At 37.7% G+C, this 16,976-nt stretch overlaps 2 protein-coding genes across 7 annotated transcripts in view; both read right to left on the reverse strand.

The window, feature by feature from the left end:
* The window catches only part of CDKL5 (cyclin dependent kinase like 5), a 211,637-nt gene that overhangs the window by 116,082 nt on the left and 78,579 nt on the right, over nt 1-16,976 (reverse strand). The window lies entirely within an intron of this gene.
* Nucleotides 1,915-8,106, reverse strand: LOC145714697 (gap junction alpha-1 protein-like). Its single transcript, XM_081794385.1, has 2 exons — nt 7,698-8,106; nt 1,915-4,241 (listed from the first exon to the last, which is right to left on the reverse strand). The coding sequence occupies exon 2, from the start codon at nt 4,176-4,178 to the stop codon at nt 3,279-3,281; it is 900 nt and encodes a 299-aa protein (XP_081650511.1). The 5' UTR covers nt 4,179-4,241; nt 7,698-8,106; the 3' UTR covers nt 1,915-3,278.

The raw sequence follows: 16,976 nt of genomic DNA on the forward strand, positions 1-16,976 counted from the left end.
TACACCAATGTTCATGCAGCTTTATTTGTAGTAGCCAAAACCTGGAAACAATCTTCAACAGGTCCTTTGACAGGTGAATAAACAGTGGTACCTCCATTCTATGGACTACTACTCAGCAATAAAAAAGGACAAACTAGTGATTCACACAAAAACTTGATGGGTCTCAAGGGAGTTATGCTGAGTGAAAAAAGCCAATCTCAAAAGGTTATACAGTGTATCATTCCATTTAAACAGTATTCTTGAAATGACAAAATTATAGAGATGAACAGACTAGTGGTTGTGAGGAGTTAGGGAGAGGGGAATGGAGGGGTGCAGCTGTGGCTATAAATAGCACAAGGGATCCTTATGATAAAACTGTTCTATATCTTCACTGTGGTGGTCACATGAATCTACACAAGTGATAAAAACTATACATATGCATGTGCATGCACACACACAAATATGAGTGCATGCAAAATTGGTGAAATCTGAATAAGGTCAATGGATTATATCAATGTCAGTTTTCTGGTTGTGATATTTACTATAATTATGCAAAATGTTACTATTGGGAGAAATCAGTTGAAGAATATATGGAATCTATTATTTCTTATCGTTGCATGTGATCTGTAATTATCTCAAGATCAAAATGTTAACAAAGAGGGGGCACCTGGGTGGCCTAGTAGGTTAAGCGTCAGACTCTTGATTTCAGCTCAGGTCATGATCTCGCCGTTTGTGAGTTTAAGCCCCATGTCAAGGCTCTGTGCTGACAGTGTGGAGCCTGCCTGGGATTCTCATTCTCTCTCTCTCTCTCTCTCTCTCTCTCTCTCTCTGCCCTTCCCCCACTCACACTCATTCTCTCTCTCTCTCTCTCTCTCTCTCTCTCTCTCTCTCAAAATAAACAAACTTAAAAATTGAGGGGGGGGCACCTGGGTGGCTCAGTCGGTTAAGCATCCGACTTCGGCTCAGGTCATGATCTCACGGTTCATGAGTTGGAGTCCCATATCAGGCTCTGTGCTGACAGCTTGGAGCCTGGAGCCTGCTTCCTGCCTCGAATTCTGTCTCCCTCTCTCTCTACCCCTCCCCTGCTCATGCTCTTTCTCTCTCTCTCTCAAAAATAAACATTAGGAAAAAAATTTTTTTCTTAACAAAATCAAGCAAGCAATTATGTGAAAATCAGTGTGAAACAGGAAGTGAGCGTGGCAATGTCCAATCCAAGGTTTCAGAGGTTTTCCAGTGCCCCACAGAAACACACATCCCATTAGTAAATAACTGTGCTTATTCCTCACGAAATAATTTGAGAGAAGGAAATCTGAACAATTCTTCAATGAACCAAGAGACTGGGTTTTACAAATGAGACCATTTACACTGTCACAGCAAGAGGCTATTGATTGGCAGGTTTACCATTTCAGTTGTCCCTATCTTCCTCCTTCAGAGCCCTGTGGGATGGGAAGAAGCTTCTGATAAAGAGTAGATCAGTTAATGGGGCGCCTGGGTAGCTCAGTAGGTTAAGCGTCCGACTTCGGCTCAGGTCATGATGTCACAGTTCATGGGTTCGAGCCTCACGTCGGGCTCGGAGACTGGAGCCTGCTTCAGATTCTGTGTCTCCTTCTCTCTCTCTCTCTGTGCCCCACCCCCACTCTCACTCACTCTCTCTCTCTCTCTCTCTGTCTCAAAAATAGACATTAAAAAAAAAAGAGGAGATGAGTTAAAAGAAAAAAAAGAAGCTACATTTTTTTGCACATCCAAGTAGTGGGTATATCTCTGATCGTACTACATATAACTAAAGATGCTGATACTAAAACCTTCTGTAATGGAATCACTGTAATTCCATTTCTAAAACTCTGCAGTAGATTTTGCTTAGATTAAGATATACTGAATGAAGAGTTCAAAAGACTAGGAAAGATGACTGCAGCCAGAAACTCTCAGAGGCAGACATGCAGGTTGTTCTCTTAAACTTTATTAAAGAACATTCTCTAGACTATATGATGGACTAGGTCTACATTTGCACTAATAAAGCTGAACATGACAGTAGTCTAATGTGAAATATTAAACTATTTAGTGTACAAAACTGTTGATGTAGCTGTCGCACAAGAACAAAGTATGAAGCTCGGCATTTTCACCAACCATCTGTCAGTTTTAGAAAAGGTATTTGAAGAAACAGATTTCTTTAGTGTACATTTCCAACACATTAGTTACATGGGTAATATTCAAACCTCTTTCAACCTTTCTTGCACTCCAAATCTCAGTACAAACATCAAAAATGCCAGCCACCCCAAAAGACTGCCCGCCAAACTCATAACAGAATACAAGTTCTACAATAATGCTTGTTATGTAAGGTTTATTAAGTAGAACAAAGCCAAGAACTATCAGTTACTGCAAAATTCATGTAAGAACATTTAATAGTTCAGCTCTATTCGTTCCTTTTAAGTTTCTCACATTGACTGCTGTTCACAGAACTAAAAGTGTATCATTCAAGTATCAATGATTACATTTCAGAAAAAGGACATCATTCCCGACATCTTTCTACAAAAGAAAAAAATCATAATGAACAGAACCAGTGTCCCTAACAGAATAAAGTGGCTGAAGGGGGGCATCTGAGTGGGGGAGGGAGGAGTGCTTCACTTTCACAGTAGGAATTATGTAATGTAAACATCATATGGCCCATACCACAAAATCTGTGACAAAGGCTCAAATTTGAACACTGCATTATTTTAATAATCCATGTTCATGAGTTTATACTGTGTCTGTTTGTACCAACACATCACAAATATCTATCACTCCTTCATATACACTGAACCATTCGTGGGGAATATGGGAGAGAAAGTCTTTACTTATGTACCACCTGATGGAGACTTTATTTAAAATGTAAATTCTTCGAGTCAACCATTTTAAATACCAAGATGTTCCTCTGATTAATTAATCCCTCCCCGTCTCTCCCCTCCTATCCCAGATACTCCAAAAGAACCCTGTATGTCCACTAAGCCTCGTGACTGACAGTGTTCAGTACTGCTTCCACTGGAACAAAAGTACACTCTCCATTGTACCTTCCTTTTACTTTAACAATTGAGCAAAATCATAATGCTTTCAAGCATGTGTCTAGATCTCTAGGTCATCAAGGCTGCTGCTGGCATGACTGCTGGCTTTGCAGAATGGCTGCTGTCTACAATGGCTACTGCCCAGTAGCTAGGGTTTTTGTTTTATCCCTCAGAATCTGCTTATCATCAGGGAAATTAAAAGGCTGTGTGAGCGAGTGGAGAGGCGGTGCTTCTTGCCTGCCCCATTAAACCTTGCTATGCACTCTATTTAGCACGGTTTTGCTCATTTCCTTGTTTGCTGTAACTGAGGCAGGAAGAACTGTTTGCGTTTCCGGGAACAAGCTTGTTCCTGGGAACGGACATGTCAGAGAGAGCAATAACTGATGAACTGTCTTTGGAGGGACCCAGCAGACCAGATATAACATAGTAAGACTCACTCTCTGAATCCTTCACGCGGTCCTTAATGCTCTTGACGAAGACAGAGAATAGCTCGACGATGTTCAAAGCAAGAGACACCAAGGACACCACTAGCATGAAGAGAATGAAGATATTTTTCTCTGTGGGGCGAGAAAGGAAGCAGTCCACTTGATGCGGGCAGGGGTCTCGTATGCAAGTGTAAAACGCGTTTAGACTGAATCCATAGATGTACCACTGGATCAGCAGGAAGACCACCTCGAAAAGAGACTTGAAGAAGATGCTGACAGTATAGATTCGCAGCAAGTCCCTTCTCATTTTCACCTTATAGTGTTCTTCAGCGCTGAACTTGAACTTCTTGATTTCGATTCTGATTTCCTCCATGTTGACATCATTGGTTTGAGCAACTGTGAGTTCCTCCCCTTTCTTTTTTGAATTATGTTCCTTGCGCAGCAAGTAGAATACATGCACTAGGTACAAAAGTGAGGGGACAGACACAAATATGATCTGCAGCACCCAGAAGCGCACATGAGAGATCGGGAAGGACTTATCGTAGCAGACGTTTTCACAACCGGGCTGCCGAGTATTACAACGAAAGGCAAACTGCTCATCATCCCAGGCTGACTCAACTGCTGTCCCCAGGAGCAGGATTCGGAATACGAAAAGGATGGAGAGCCATACCTTCCCTCCAGGGTTGGAGTAGGTTTGAACCTTGCCGAGGAGCTGGCCTAAGGAACCCCAGTCACTCATGCTGCCTGTCCGCTGTTCTTTCGCTTAAAAGAAGTGAAGTAGGCACACCAAGTGACTGTGCTCCTTAGAGGATGAAGTAAAATGAAAAAGTAAGTTCAAGCACTCAAAACCCTGTAAAGTTTATAAAAGTCGGCTACACCCTTTGGTACCTTCCTCACTCTTCCTCCTAATGAAAGACAACTGCTGATACCCAATAAAAGCTTATGTGGGTTCATTTTCATACATGGTGAGTAAATACTCTTAAATAAAGATGTACATATATCAATAATAGGAAGAGTTACAAAAATGAGGGAACAAAATAAACGTATCTAAAGGTTTCTTCAATTCCAGAGTAAAGCCATCTCCAAAGATAAATACTGAAACAGAGAAACTGAATTAAAATTTCACAAGCAGGGATGCCTGGGTGGCTCAGTCAGTTGAGCATTCAATTCTTATTTTTGACTCAGGTCATGATCTCACAGTTCATGAGTTTGAACCCCACGCTGGGCTCTGCACTGACAGTGTGGAACCTGCTTGGGATTCTCTCATTCTCTCCCCCTGCCCCCCGCCCACCTCCACCACCCGTGCTCTCTCTCTCCCCCAAAATAAATAAAAATTAAAAAATTTTCACATGCATATATTGACCACTTCATCTTCAAACTTATTACAGCCATCATTTCCTAAATACATAATGATAGGGGCACCTGGCTGGCTTAGTCGGTAGAGCATGTGACTCTTGATCTCACGGTGCTGAGTTCAAGCCCCATGGTGGCATGGAGCCTATTTAGAAAAAAAAAATTTTTTTGAAAAGGGAACAACCAAGTAAATAATGCTATTCATTCGAGCATTATTTATTCAGTGCCTACTAGGTACCAGGTACAGTACTGGACACTGGTCCCTATGAGTGAGTAAAACAGAATTCCTGTACTTGTGCAACTTGCAATTAACTAGGGGAAACAGAACGTTAAAAGTATAATATTTTATTAAATCTAAGACACAAGTGATTGTAAGATACACTATTACATTACTTACCATTCAGAAAGCATTAAGGGCATCTAGTGTTAAGATGAGCCTCAATTTCAGAAATGTGAGCAGAAATGTACGTCTTAGAATCGATGAAAAAGGCTAAGTGAATGTACAATTGCAATTTTACATAAGTACTAAGAAGTAAACAAATAGGCACTGACAGAAATTAACTCAAGGAAACCCAGATCAGCCTGAGCACGATTAAACTGTGATACTGGGGCAAGACTGAAGCTGAGGGAGAAATTACTAATGGCAGTTCAGGATCTCTAGGGGACAGTGGGAAGATTGGGGGAGAACATAGGACACAATTGAAAAGTACACGGATGATGGTTCTGTGCTAAAATGGGCAGCCAGTGAGTTTTAGTGGCGACAAAAGTAGAAGAGGATGTCAAGAATCATGGGGGTGATCCTGAGAGTCTCTCACCCTGGAGAGGGAAACAATCCTGCCACTGTGGTCCTGAATGCTGTGATGAATGAAGGGACATTTTTGCAAGGGTGGCTGCCAACCCAGTTAGCATAGAGTAGCAAGATCAAAAAGAGAGAGAGAGAGAGAAGAGGAGAGGAGAGGAGAGGAGAGGAGAGGAGAGGAGAGGAGAGGAACTTATCTGGAAATTGGAAGTCAGGACCCCGCCAACAAAGGCCTCAATTTAAAAACTTATTTACTAAATGTAAATCATTATCTCAGTTGAACTGTTAGCACATAGAAGCTTTTTTGGTAAGACTAAAATACTGACATACTATGTTCATGCATGTGGATTTCTTCTAGGAGATCGTTTTATCAACAGGTGTTTTGGGGGTTTGTGGGGGGTTTTGGTTTTATTAAGTTTCAGGAGGAGCAACATGGATACTGACCACTAATCTATTGAGGCTGGATGGGACTTGGCATGGGGCACAACACATAAGTGTGCCACTACTGAAGACCTGTTCTTCTCTCTCCATTTTCTCCCAACAGCCTATTTCTTTATAAGAAATGTCTCTAAGCAAAAGCCTAAAGAAAGACTTCTGCCTCCAATTCAAATCATGCTAGACAAATGGATCTTCTTTTGTTGTTTTTTTTTTTTTAAGATTTTATTTTTATTTTATTTTTACGTAATCTCTACACCGAATGCAGGGCTTGAACACATAACCCTGAGATCAAGAGTCACATGTTCCAACAACTGAGCCAGCCAGGAACCCTGGATCTTATTTTAAAACAAATCACAGCTAATCGATTATTACATGGCAAAAAATAATTATTTTCAATCAAATTCTTTCAATACAGCATGAACTCATCATTTCTAAAAACAAAATTTATTTAGTATATTAAGATAAAATCCATAATATGTAATATTTTAATTCTCCCTCCTGAAAAACTTTAATTCCCAAAGACAGATATTCATTTTAAGCAATTAAGAAAATTAAGAGAAAAATATTTCTTAAATATGACATGAGTTTGCCAGCTAATAAGCAATCTTAAATACCATTCAGCTAATTTGTTTCTTGGTTTAACAGCTATTCTTCACAGTAGATTCTGTGAGAAAAATAAAAATTAAGAATGAAACCTAAAAAAAGGGCAAGGTTAATGCAATTTACAATGTCTCAATCGCCCAAGGTTCTGCAAGGATAAGAACTGAAGGCTCCCAAAATGCATTTTTTTTTTAGCAAGCAATCAAATTATACGGCTCTTAAGTATACACCATACTTTCTCAGTTGCTTAAATAACACATTTTAGCCAAACTGCCCTCTATCACACAGATTCTAAAAGTGATTCTATTAGGCTAAAGTCACCAAGATCTACAGTTTATGATTAATACATTCTTCAAGGTTAAGTGAAAATAAATCACTGGCAGCATAAGAGTTAGGCATTTATTGTCATTAGTTTTTCAAATTTAAACACTGGCTTCGTCTCCAGAGGTTTCAAAGTGCCTCAGAAAATTGAGTTACTTTTTCAAAAACAAGTGGGGTAAAAACACTAAGTGAAGGTTAAACACAATAATCCCTGAAACTACTTTAGCATGGATTCTAAAAGATACCTGATTAAAAAAAAAAAACAAAAGCCAGTGCGGGGCGGGGGGGAATCAATAATTCCAGTTAATTTTGAGTAAAGTTATTAGCAATTTTCTAGAACTACAATAAGTTCTTAAGTTTTTCAAATATTTTGTTCTAAAAAAGTTCTTGCTATAAGCACTTTGAAAATATACATATCTGAAATTCAAAGGGATGAAAATAACTAAGAATGAGTCATCTCAGCTAAGCAAATGGTTCACAGAAAAGTTAAAAGCCTCTTGCTGAACAATTATTTTTAAACTGGACAAGGTATTTCCAATTTTAAAACATAAACGTAAGACTTCAGGTTTCAGTTCCTACAAATAAACTGCTTGAATATTGTCACTCCTGTCCTTATAACAAGAGGGAAAAAAACTGAAAATCAACTTTCCTTAGGCTTATCAGAGAATTAAGGACATAAAGCAAACTGAACTCCTGAAATCTGGAGAGAAAGGCAAATACAGAGAATCACACCCAAGAACAGCTTACCTGGAGCAGAAGGTGCTAGAGAAATACACTGGGGAGAAAACTTAAATGCTAATTTCAACAAAGGCTTGCAAGTAAGAACTCCAACGGACCCAATCCAACGAGAACCCCCCACAATCTTTTGGCTTTACCCTCCAGGACTTCACCAGGTTCTGAACATGAAGATCCAAGAATGATCTCCTCCCCTTTTTGGTAAGGGGAGGAGAAAAGTAACAATGCCCAGGATAAAGATCCAATAAAAATCTTCTCCCTTTTGAGTAAGGGGAAGGAGAACAGAACCCTTTTGAAAAACATCCAGGGGAAAGTAACGGTTTTGAAATAAGCTTGCACTGTTCTCCATGACAAAAGCCAACAGTCCAAGGGAAAATTTACCAGAGCCTTATATGCTGTCCTGGGAGAGGGGAAATTAGCCAGCTATAGCCCCTCTACCCTTCTTGTTTCACCTGAAAAGAAGGGGAGGAAAGGGCCAAAAAATATTTGTGAGAGTTGCAGCCCAGGACTCCAGCCCACCAAAAGACTAAGATTTGGTCCTAAGATTATAGAACACTTCCTCGTCCTCATACTCTACCACCATGTCACCAGGGTTCTGGTACAGTAACAGTGGATTTCAACTGAACAAGTTGCAAGAAACAGACCATTTAAAAAGGAATTCTTAGGGAAATGCAAAGACAATGGGGGAGAAAAATAAAACAAAAAATAAAGACACTAGAGCAAACTGAAGCCTCTGGCACCTACCCCTACAACAAACATTTAATGGCCCAGACCCTAGTCAAATTAACGTAAAACATTACACTAAAAGCCTATTTACCTCAGTTCCCATTGCCCAACATATCCTGGCTTTTAAAAAACAGTAAAAAGCATGCTAAAAGGCAAGATAAAAGGCAATCTGAGGAGACAAAGCAGGCATCAGAATTAGACTCAGGTATGGCACAGATTTGGGGGTTATCAGTAATAATTTCAGATACAGAATATAAAATAACTATGATTACTATGTGAAAAACTCTAATGGAAAAAGTAGACAACATGTAAGTACAGATGGGTAATGTAAGCACAACTCAAAGAAAGAATGAAAAGAAAATGCTACAAATAAAAATCACTACAACAAAAATGAATAATGCTTTTAATGAACTTATCAGTAGATTGGACATGGCCAAGCAAGGAATCAGTGAATTTAAAGGCATTTCAATAGAAACTTCCCAAACTAAATGCAAAGGGAAAAAAGAATTTTAAAAAGCAGAACAGAATATCTAAGAACTACAGAACAATTATAAAAGGTATAACCAGAATACCATAAGGAAGAGAATGAGACAAAGGAGAAGAAATATTTGAAGAAATAATGTCCAAAAATCTTCCAAAATTAATGACACCAAACCATTGCACATCAAAAAGCTCAGAGCAGACCTAGCAAGATAAATACCAAAAAACTACACCTAAACTACATCATATTCAAACTACAGAAAAATAAACATAAAGAGAAAATCATGAAAAAAGCCAGAGGGAAAAAATATCTTACCTACAGATAACAAGGATAAGAAGTACATCCAACTGTTTTCAGAAGCTATAAAGTAGAATATTTAAAGTGTTGGGATAAAAAAATTATTCATTGAAATTACCTCTCAAAAGGAGAAATACTTTTTCAGATAAACCAAAACTGAGTGAAGTTTTTTAACATTGGATCAGTCTTGGGGCACCTGGGTGGCTCAGTCAGTTAAGCGTCCAACTTTGGCTCAGGTCATGGTCTCACGGTTCATGAATTCGAGACCCACGTTGGGCTCTGTGCTGACAGCTCAGACCCTGGAGCCTGCTTGGGAATCTGTGACTCTCTCTCTCTCTTTCTCTCTCTGCACCCCCTTCCCTGCTCACGCTATCTCTCAAAAAAATAAACATTTTAAAAAAATTAAAAAAAAAAAAACAACAGTGGATCAGCCTAGTAAAAACTTTTAAAAAGTTCTTTAGAGAAGGAAAATTATACAGGTCAGCAAGTCAGATCTAAATGAGGTAAGAGCACTGGAGAAGGAATAAACGAAGGCAAAATAAAATGTGTTTTTCCTATTCTTAATTAATAGATAACCATTCAAGGGCACCTGGGTGGCTCAGTCGGTTGAGCATCCGACTTCAGCTCAGGTCATGATCTCATTGGTTCGTGAGTTCAAGCCCCACATCGGCCTCTGTGCTGACAGGTCAGGGCCTGGAGCCTACTTCAGGTTGTGTGTCTCCTTCTCTCTGCCCCTCCCCACTTGTGTTCTGTCTCTCTCAAAAATAAATAAACATGAAAAAAAAAATAGAGACCCATTCAAAGAATAGTAACAATGTATTCACTGATTATAGCATAGGGATAAGTAAAATGAACGAATGACAGCAATGTTACAAGGGGGATGGGAGGGAGGAATTCAGAAAATTCTAGTTTAAGGTACACATACTGCCTGAGAAGCAGAATACAGTTATCTGATAGCAGACTTAAAGACCAACGTTGTATGAGACAAGCTCCAGGGCAATGACTAAAAACCTTTCTTTTTTTTTTTTTTTTTTTTTAATGTTTATTTATTTTTGAGAGAAAGAGAGAGAGTAGGAGAGTGTGAGCGTGGTAGGGGCAGAGAGAGAGGGAGACAGAGGATCCAAAGCAGGCTCTGCACTGATGCAAAGAGCCCAATAAGGGGCTCAAACTCACAAACCGTGAGATCATGACCTGAGCCACCCAGGCGCCCCTGACAAACTCTTTTTTAAAGAAGTATAATGGACATGCTAAGACAAGAGAGAAAATAGAATCACATAAAACAGTCCATTAAAACCAGAAGGAAGAAAAGGAAAGAAATGTTTTTGTTAAAAAAAAAAAAGGGGGGGGGGTTGCCTGGCTGGCTCATAACCCCTTGATCTTGTTGGGTGTAGAGATTACTAAAAAAAAAAAATTTTTTTAAATAAAAAAAGAAGAAGTGTAACAAACAGAAAAGTTACAAAAATGGTTCATACTGATCCAAATATATTAATAATCACCTTAAATGTGAATGGCCTAAATACGTCAATTAAAAGAGATTGTGAGAATGGATTTTTAAAAGCCACTTTAAATAAAGACACAGATAGGTTAAAAGCAAAGGGATACAAAAAGGTATATCACATTAACACTAAAGAAAGCTGGAATAACTATATCAATTTTATACAAATCAGATTTCAGAACAAAGAAAATCATCAGGAATAAAGACGGACATTATAAAATGATACATTCTCCAAGAAGACATAATAATCCTTAATATGCATATGCACCAAACAAGAGGACATCAAAATTCATGAGGCAAATATTGACAGAACTGCAAGGAGAAACAGACAAATCCACCATTATAGTTGGAGACTTTAACACCCGCTCCCCAACTTCCAGTAACTGACAGATCTGCAGATAAAAATTGAGTAAGGATATAGGTGAACTGAACAGCACCATTAACTAACTAGACCTACCAGACATTTACGTAACACTTCTTCCAACAGAAGCACAACACATATTCTTCTCAAGCTTATATCAAGCATTCATCAAAGTGGACCAAATTCTGGGCCATAAAACACAACAAATTTTAAAGCATAAAAATCATACAAAGTATACTCTCACAACACAATGGAATTAAACTAGAAATCAATAACATAAAGCTGGGAAATCTCAAAATATTTAGAGATTAAACAAGACACTTCTAAATAACACACAAGTCAGTGGCTCCTGGCTATCTCAGTTAGTGGAGTGACTCTTGATCTCAGGGTCATGAGTACAAACCCCACATTCAGTGTAGAACTTACTTAAATTTTAAAAAATAAATAAATAAAATAAAATAACACACAGGTCAAAAAGAAATCTTGAATTTAAAAATATTTTGAACTAAATGAAAATGAAAGTATAAAACAAAATTGTGTGATGCAGCAAAAGCAGTGTATAGAAAAAAGTTTGTAGCATGGAATGCATATATTAGAAAAGAAAACAGACCTAAAATCAGTAACTAAAATAAATAAATAAAATCAGTAACTAATCTTCTATCTTAGGAAATAATACAAAGAGGGATAACTTAAGCCTAAAGCAAGAAGAAAAGAATAATAAAAATAACAGAAGTAATCAATGAAATTGAAAACAGAAACTCAACAGTGAAAATCAATGAAAACAAAAGCTGGCTCTTTTAAAAGAACAGTAAAATTCATAAACCTCTAGCGAGGCTAACCAAGAAAAAGAGAAAAAACAGAAATTATTAATATCAGATATGAAAGAAGAGTCATCACTACAAATCACATGGACATTAAAGGAATAATAAAGGAATATTATGGAGGAATATTATGAACAAATCTATGCTATAAATTTAGTAACTTAGGTAAATGGACCAACTCCTTGAAATATACAAACTATCAACATTTATCCAAGGAATAAGAGATAGTCTGAATAGACCTGTATGTATGGAAGAAACTCAACCAATAATAACCTTCTAAAATAAAAGTCCCATATCCAGATAGTTTCACTGGTGACTTAAGGAGAGATTATACTAATTCTCTACAATCTCTTCCAGAAAAATCTCTCTCTTCCAGAAGTAGAGGAACACTTCTTAACTCACTCCATGAAGCCAGTATTACCTTAATACCAAAACCAGATAAAAACATTAAAATAAAGGTAAGCTACAGGTGAATCTCTCTCATGAACATAGATGTAGAAATCCTCAAAAAATATTGGCAAAGCATAAACAGCAATGTATAAAAAGAATGATACACCATGACAATGTGGGATTTGTCCCAGGTGTGCAAGGTTGGTTCACCATTCTAAAATCAAAATTCATGTAATCTACCATCATCAGTGAGCTAAAATAGAAATGTCACATCATATCAATTGATGCAGAAAAACAATGACAAAACCCAAACCCATTTGGATGTAAACTCTTAGTAATCTAGGAATAGAAGTTCCTCAACTTAATAAAGAACATCTACAAAAATCCTACAGTTAACATCATGCTTAATGGTAAGAAACCACATGCCTTCCCACTAAGCTCAGGAATAAGATAAGGATGACCCCTCTTACCACTTTTTTCTTTAATGTTTTTTTTTTTTTTAATTCATTTCTGAGACAGAGAGAGAGCACGAGCAGGGAAGGGGCATAGAGAGAGGGAGACACAGAATCAGAAGCAGGCTCCAGGCTCTGAGCTGTCAGCACAGAGCCCGGCGCGGGGCTCGAACTCACAGACCGAGAGATCATGACCTGAGCCGAAGTCGGTCGCTCAACCAACCGAGCCACCCAGGCGCTCCCCCTCTTACCACTTTCATTCAACATTTTATTGGAAGTCATAACTAATACAATAAGAAAAAGAAATGAAAGGTATACAGATTGGGAAAGAAAAAATAAACTGTTGTGTTCACAGATGATTGGCTTGCCCATGAAGAAAATCTCAAAAAACCTACAATGAAAAACTCCTGGAACTAATAAACAGTTCTAGCTAAGTCACAAGTTACAAGGGTAATATACAAAAATCAACTGCTTTCCCACATACCAGGAATGAATAATTAGAAATAAAAATTAAAAACAATACCATTTACATTATCACACACACAAAAGTACTGAGGTATAAATCTAACACAACATTTGCAAGATCTGTTATGCGAAACCCTACATAACTATGTTGAAAGAAATCAAAAGATTTAAATAAATGGAGAGATATTCTGCACTCATGCATTAGAACACTCAGTATTAGGATGTCAATTCTTCTCAACTTGATCTATAGACTCAGTGTGATCCCAATTCCAGTAAGCTATTTATTTTCTGGATGCCAACAAACTGATTTTAAAAGTAACATGGATGGTGCCTGGATGGCTCGGTCGGTTAAACATCTGACTTTGGCTTAGATCATGATCTCATGGTTCTTAAGTTCGAGCCCCACATCGGGCTCTGTACTGACAGCTCGGAGCCTGGAACCTGTTTCAGATTCCGTGTCTCCCTCTCTCTCTGCCCCTCCCCCCACCTCCAAAATAAACAAACATTAAAAAGATATTTTTAATAAAAATAAAAGTAACATGGAAAGGCAAAAAGACAGAATAGTTAACACAAAATTGAAAAGGAACAATAAAGTTGAAGAACTGATATCACCTGATTTTAAGACTTGCTATAAAACTATAGTAATCAAGACGGCATGATATTAGGTGAAGGAAAGACAAATAAATCAATGGAACAGAACAGAGCCCAAAAATAGACTCAACACAAACACAACTGATTTTGACAAAGATGCAGAAGCAATCCAATGGGAAAAAAAGGTCTTTTCAACAAATGGTTCTGGACGTTCATATGTAAAATAAAGAATCTAGACACAAACCTTGTAACTTTCACAAAAATTAACCCAAAGTGGATCACAGACCTAAATACAAAATTACAAGACTTCTAAAAGGTAACCTAGAAAATCTAGATGACCCTTGACCTTGGTGATGTGATTTTGTATATTGCCAAAAGGACAATCTACCAAAAAAATTGATAAGTTGGAGATCAATGACTGGGAGAAAATGTGTGCAAAAACAGAGTGATATCACCAAAAATGTCAAAATAGGGAAATCTAGGACTCCGTCCTTTCACAGAAACAAATAATGGGCTGGAAAAAGTATTAGAATCAGTTTCTAGAACTCTGCAACTAGTCAAAACCTTAAAATGACCATGAAAAAACTTGATAAAAGAGGTAACTACTGTGTGATATGAGCTCAATGCGCATTTTAAACTGCCTACCTACTTTACCCTACACACCATATCCATGATGGACAAGCAGACAATAAATAGAAGACAACTTCCTCAACCTGATAAAGCACATTTATGAAAGATCAACAACTAACATCATGCATACTCAGTGATTTAAAAGACAGAAAGCCTTCTCCCCAAGATCAGGAACAAGGTGAAGGTGTCCACTTTTGCCACTTAATAACACTGTACTAAAAATTCTAGCCAGAACAACTAGGCAAGACAAAGAAATAAAAAGTTTCCAGATTAAAAGGGAAGAAATAAGGGCACCTGGCTGGCTCAATCAGCAGAGCACGCGACTCTTCATCTTGAAGTTGTGAGTTCAAGCCCCACGTTGAGTGTAAAGTTTACTTAAAAATAAAATATATAAAAAAATAAAAATAGCACACCTGTGTGGTTTAGTCTGTTAAGCATCCCGACTCTTGATTTTGGCTCAGGTCACGATCTCATGTTCATGAGTTCAAGCCCTGCATCGGGCTCTGTGCTGACAGTGCCTGCTTGGGATTCTCTCTCTCTCCCTCTCTCTCTACCCCTCCGGCACCTGTGCACTCTTTCTCTCTCTCAAAATAAACTTAATAAAAATAAAAATAAGCAAATAAAATTTTTAAAAGGAAGAAATGAAACTACTCTCATCCACAGATGATATAATTATAGAAAGAAAATCCAAAAGAATCCACACCTTACAGCTAACAAATTCAGCAAAACTACAGGATAAAAAATCAAAACACGATAGCCAGTAGTCTACAAAATGTTAGACACATAATTACATTTGACCCAGCAATTCTATTCCTAGGTATATATACAAAAGAATTAAGAGGAAGGACTCAGATACTTGTATGTGAATGTTCATAGGAACATTATTCACATTAGCCAAAAGTGGAAACAATTCAAGTGTCCATCAACAAATGAATGGATAAGCAAAATGTGGTATATACATACAACAGAGTATTATTTCGCATAAAAAGGAATGAAGTTCTGACACATACTACAACATGAATGAACCTTGAAAACATTATGCTAAGTAATAGAAGCCAGACACAAAAAGACAAATATTGTATTATTCCACTTATACAAAATATCTAAAATAGGCAAAACTGTAGAGACAGAAAGTAGATTAGAAGTTGCTACATGCTGGGGGTAAGGGGGAATGGGGGAGTTACTGCTTAATTGCTACAGTTTCTTTTGTGTATGATAAAGAAAATTGGAAATATATTGGTGATGGTTACATAACACTGTGAATGCGATGATGCCACTGAACTGTACACTTAGAAATGGTTAAAATGGCAAATCTTGTGATACATATTTTACCACAATAATAAAAAATCAGTATTTCTACATACTAGCAACTGACAATCCAAAATGGAAATTAAGAAAGCAATTCCATTTAAAATAGCATCCAGGGGCACCTGGGTGGCTTAGTAGGTTAAGCATCCGACTCTTGATTTCAGCTCAGGTCGTGATCTCGTGGTTCATGAGTTCAAGTCCCACATGGGGCTCCATGCTCATAGCATGGAGCCTGCTTAGGATTCTCTGTCTCCGCCTCTCTCTGCCCCACTCCCCACTCATCTCTCTCTCAAAAAATAAATAAACTTTTAAAAAAAAGAGCATCCAAATGAATAAATACCTAGGAATAAATGTAACCAAGCATGTAAAAGACTAATACATTGAAAACTACAAAGTACTGATGAAAAAAGTTAAAGAAGACTTAAATAAACAGGTCTTACATTCACAGATTGGAAAAATTTATATTGTTAAGGTAACAATACTATGCAAAGTAATCCACAGATTCAATGGACTCTCTATCAAAATTCCAATGGCCTTTTTTTTCAGAAATGGAAAAGCTAATCCTCAGATTCATATGGAATTGCAAGGGGCTCTCAATAACCAAATGAGTATTGAAAAAAGAAGAAACAAAGTTGGTGGATTCATACTGATTTCAAAACTTACTACAAATCCACAGTAATCAAAACAGTGTGGCACTGACATAAGGACAGACACACAGACCAATGGAATAAAATTGAGAGTCTGGAAATAAACTAATATACTGATGGTCAACTTATTTTCAACAAGGGTGGCAACACCAATAAACAGGGAAAAACTGTCTCTTCAACAAATGGTGTTAGGACAACTGCATACCCAACATCCAAAAGAATGAAGTTGGATCCCTATCTCATACTACATATAAAAATTAACTCAAAATGGAATAACCACATAAATATAAAAGCTAAAACTAAACTATTAACTTTTAATTTTTTAAATGTTTTTATTTATTTTTGAGACAGAGAGAGCATGAGCAGGGGAGGGGCAGAGAGAGGAGACACAGAATCCAAAGCAGGCTCCAGGCTCTGAGCTGTCAGCACAGAGCCCGATGCGGGGCTCAAAACTCACGGACTGTAAGATCATGACCTGAGCTGAAGTCGGACGCTTAACCAACTGAGCCACTTAGGCGCCCCTAAACTATTAAGTTTTAAAAAGGCATAAGCCATCATGACCTTGAATTTGGCAGTGGTTTCAAAAACATGAGCAATAGAGGAAAAAATAAACTGGACTTTATGCAA

Source organism: Panthera onca, chromosome X (genome assembly GCF_046562875.1).
Source record: "Panthera onca isolate mPanOnc1 chromosome X, mPanOnc1 haplotype 2, whole genome shotgun sequence".
Classification (NCBI taxonomy): domain Eukaryota; kingdom Metazoa; phylum Chordata; class Mammalia; order Carnivora; family Felidae; genus Panthera; species Panthera onca.

Excerpts from the sequence above, each read along its gene's own strand:
- LOC145714697 (XM_081794385.1), bottom strand. The coding sequence starts at position 4,178 with ATGAGTGACTGGGGTTCCTTAGGCCAGCTCCTCGGCAAGGTTCAAACC.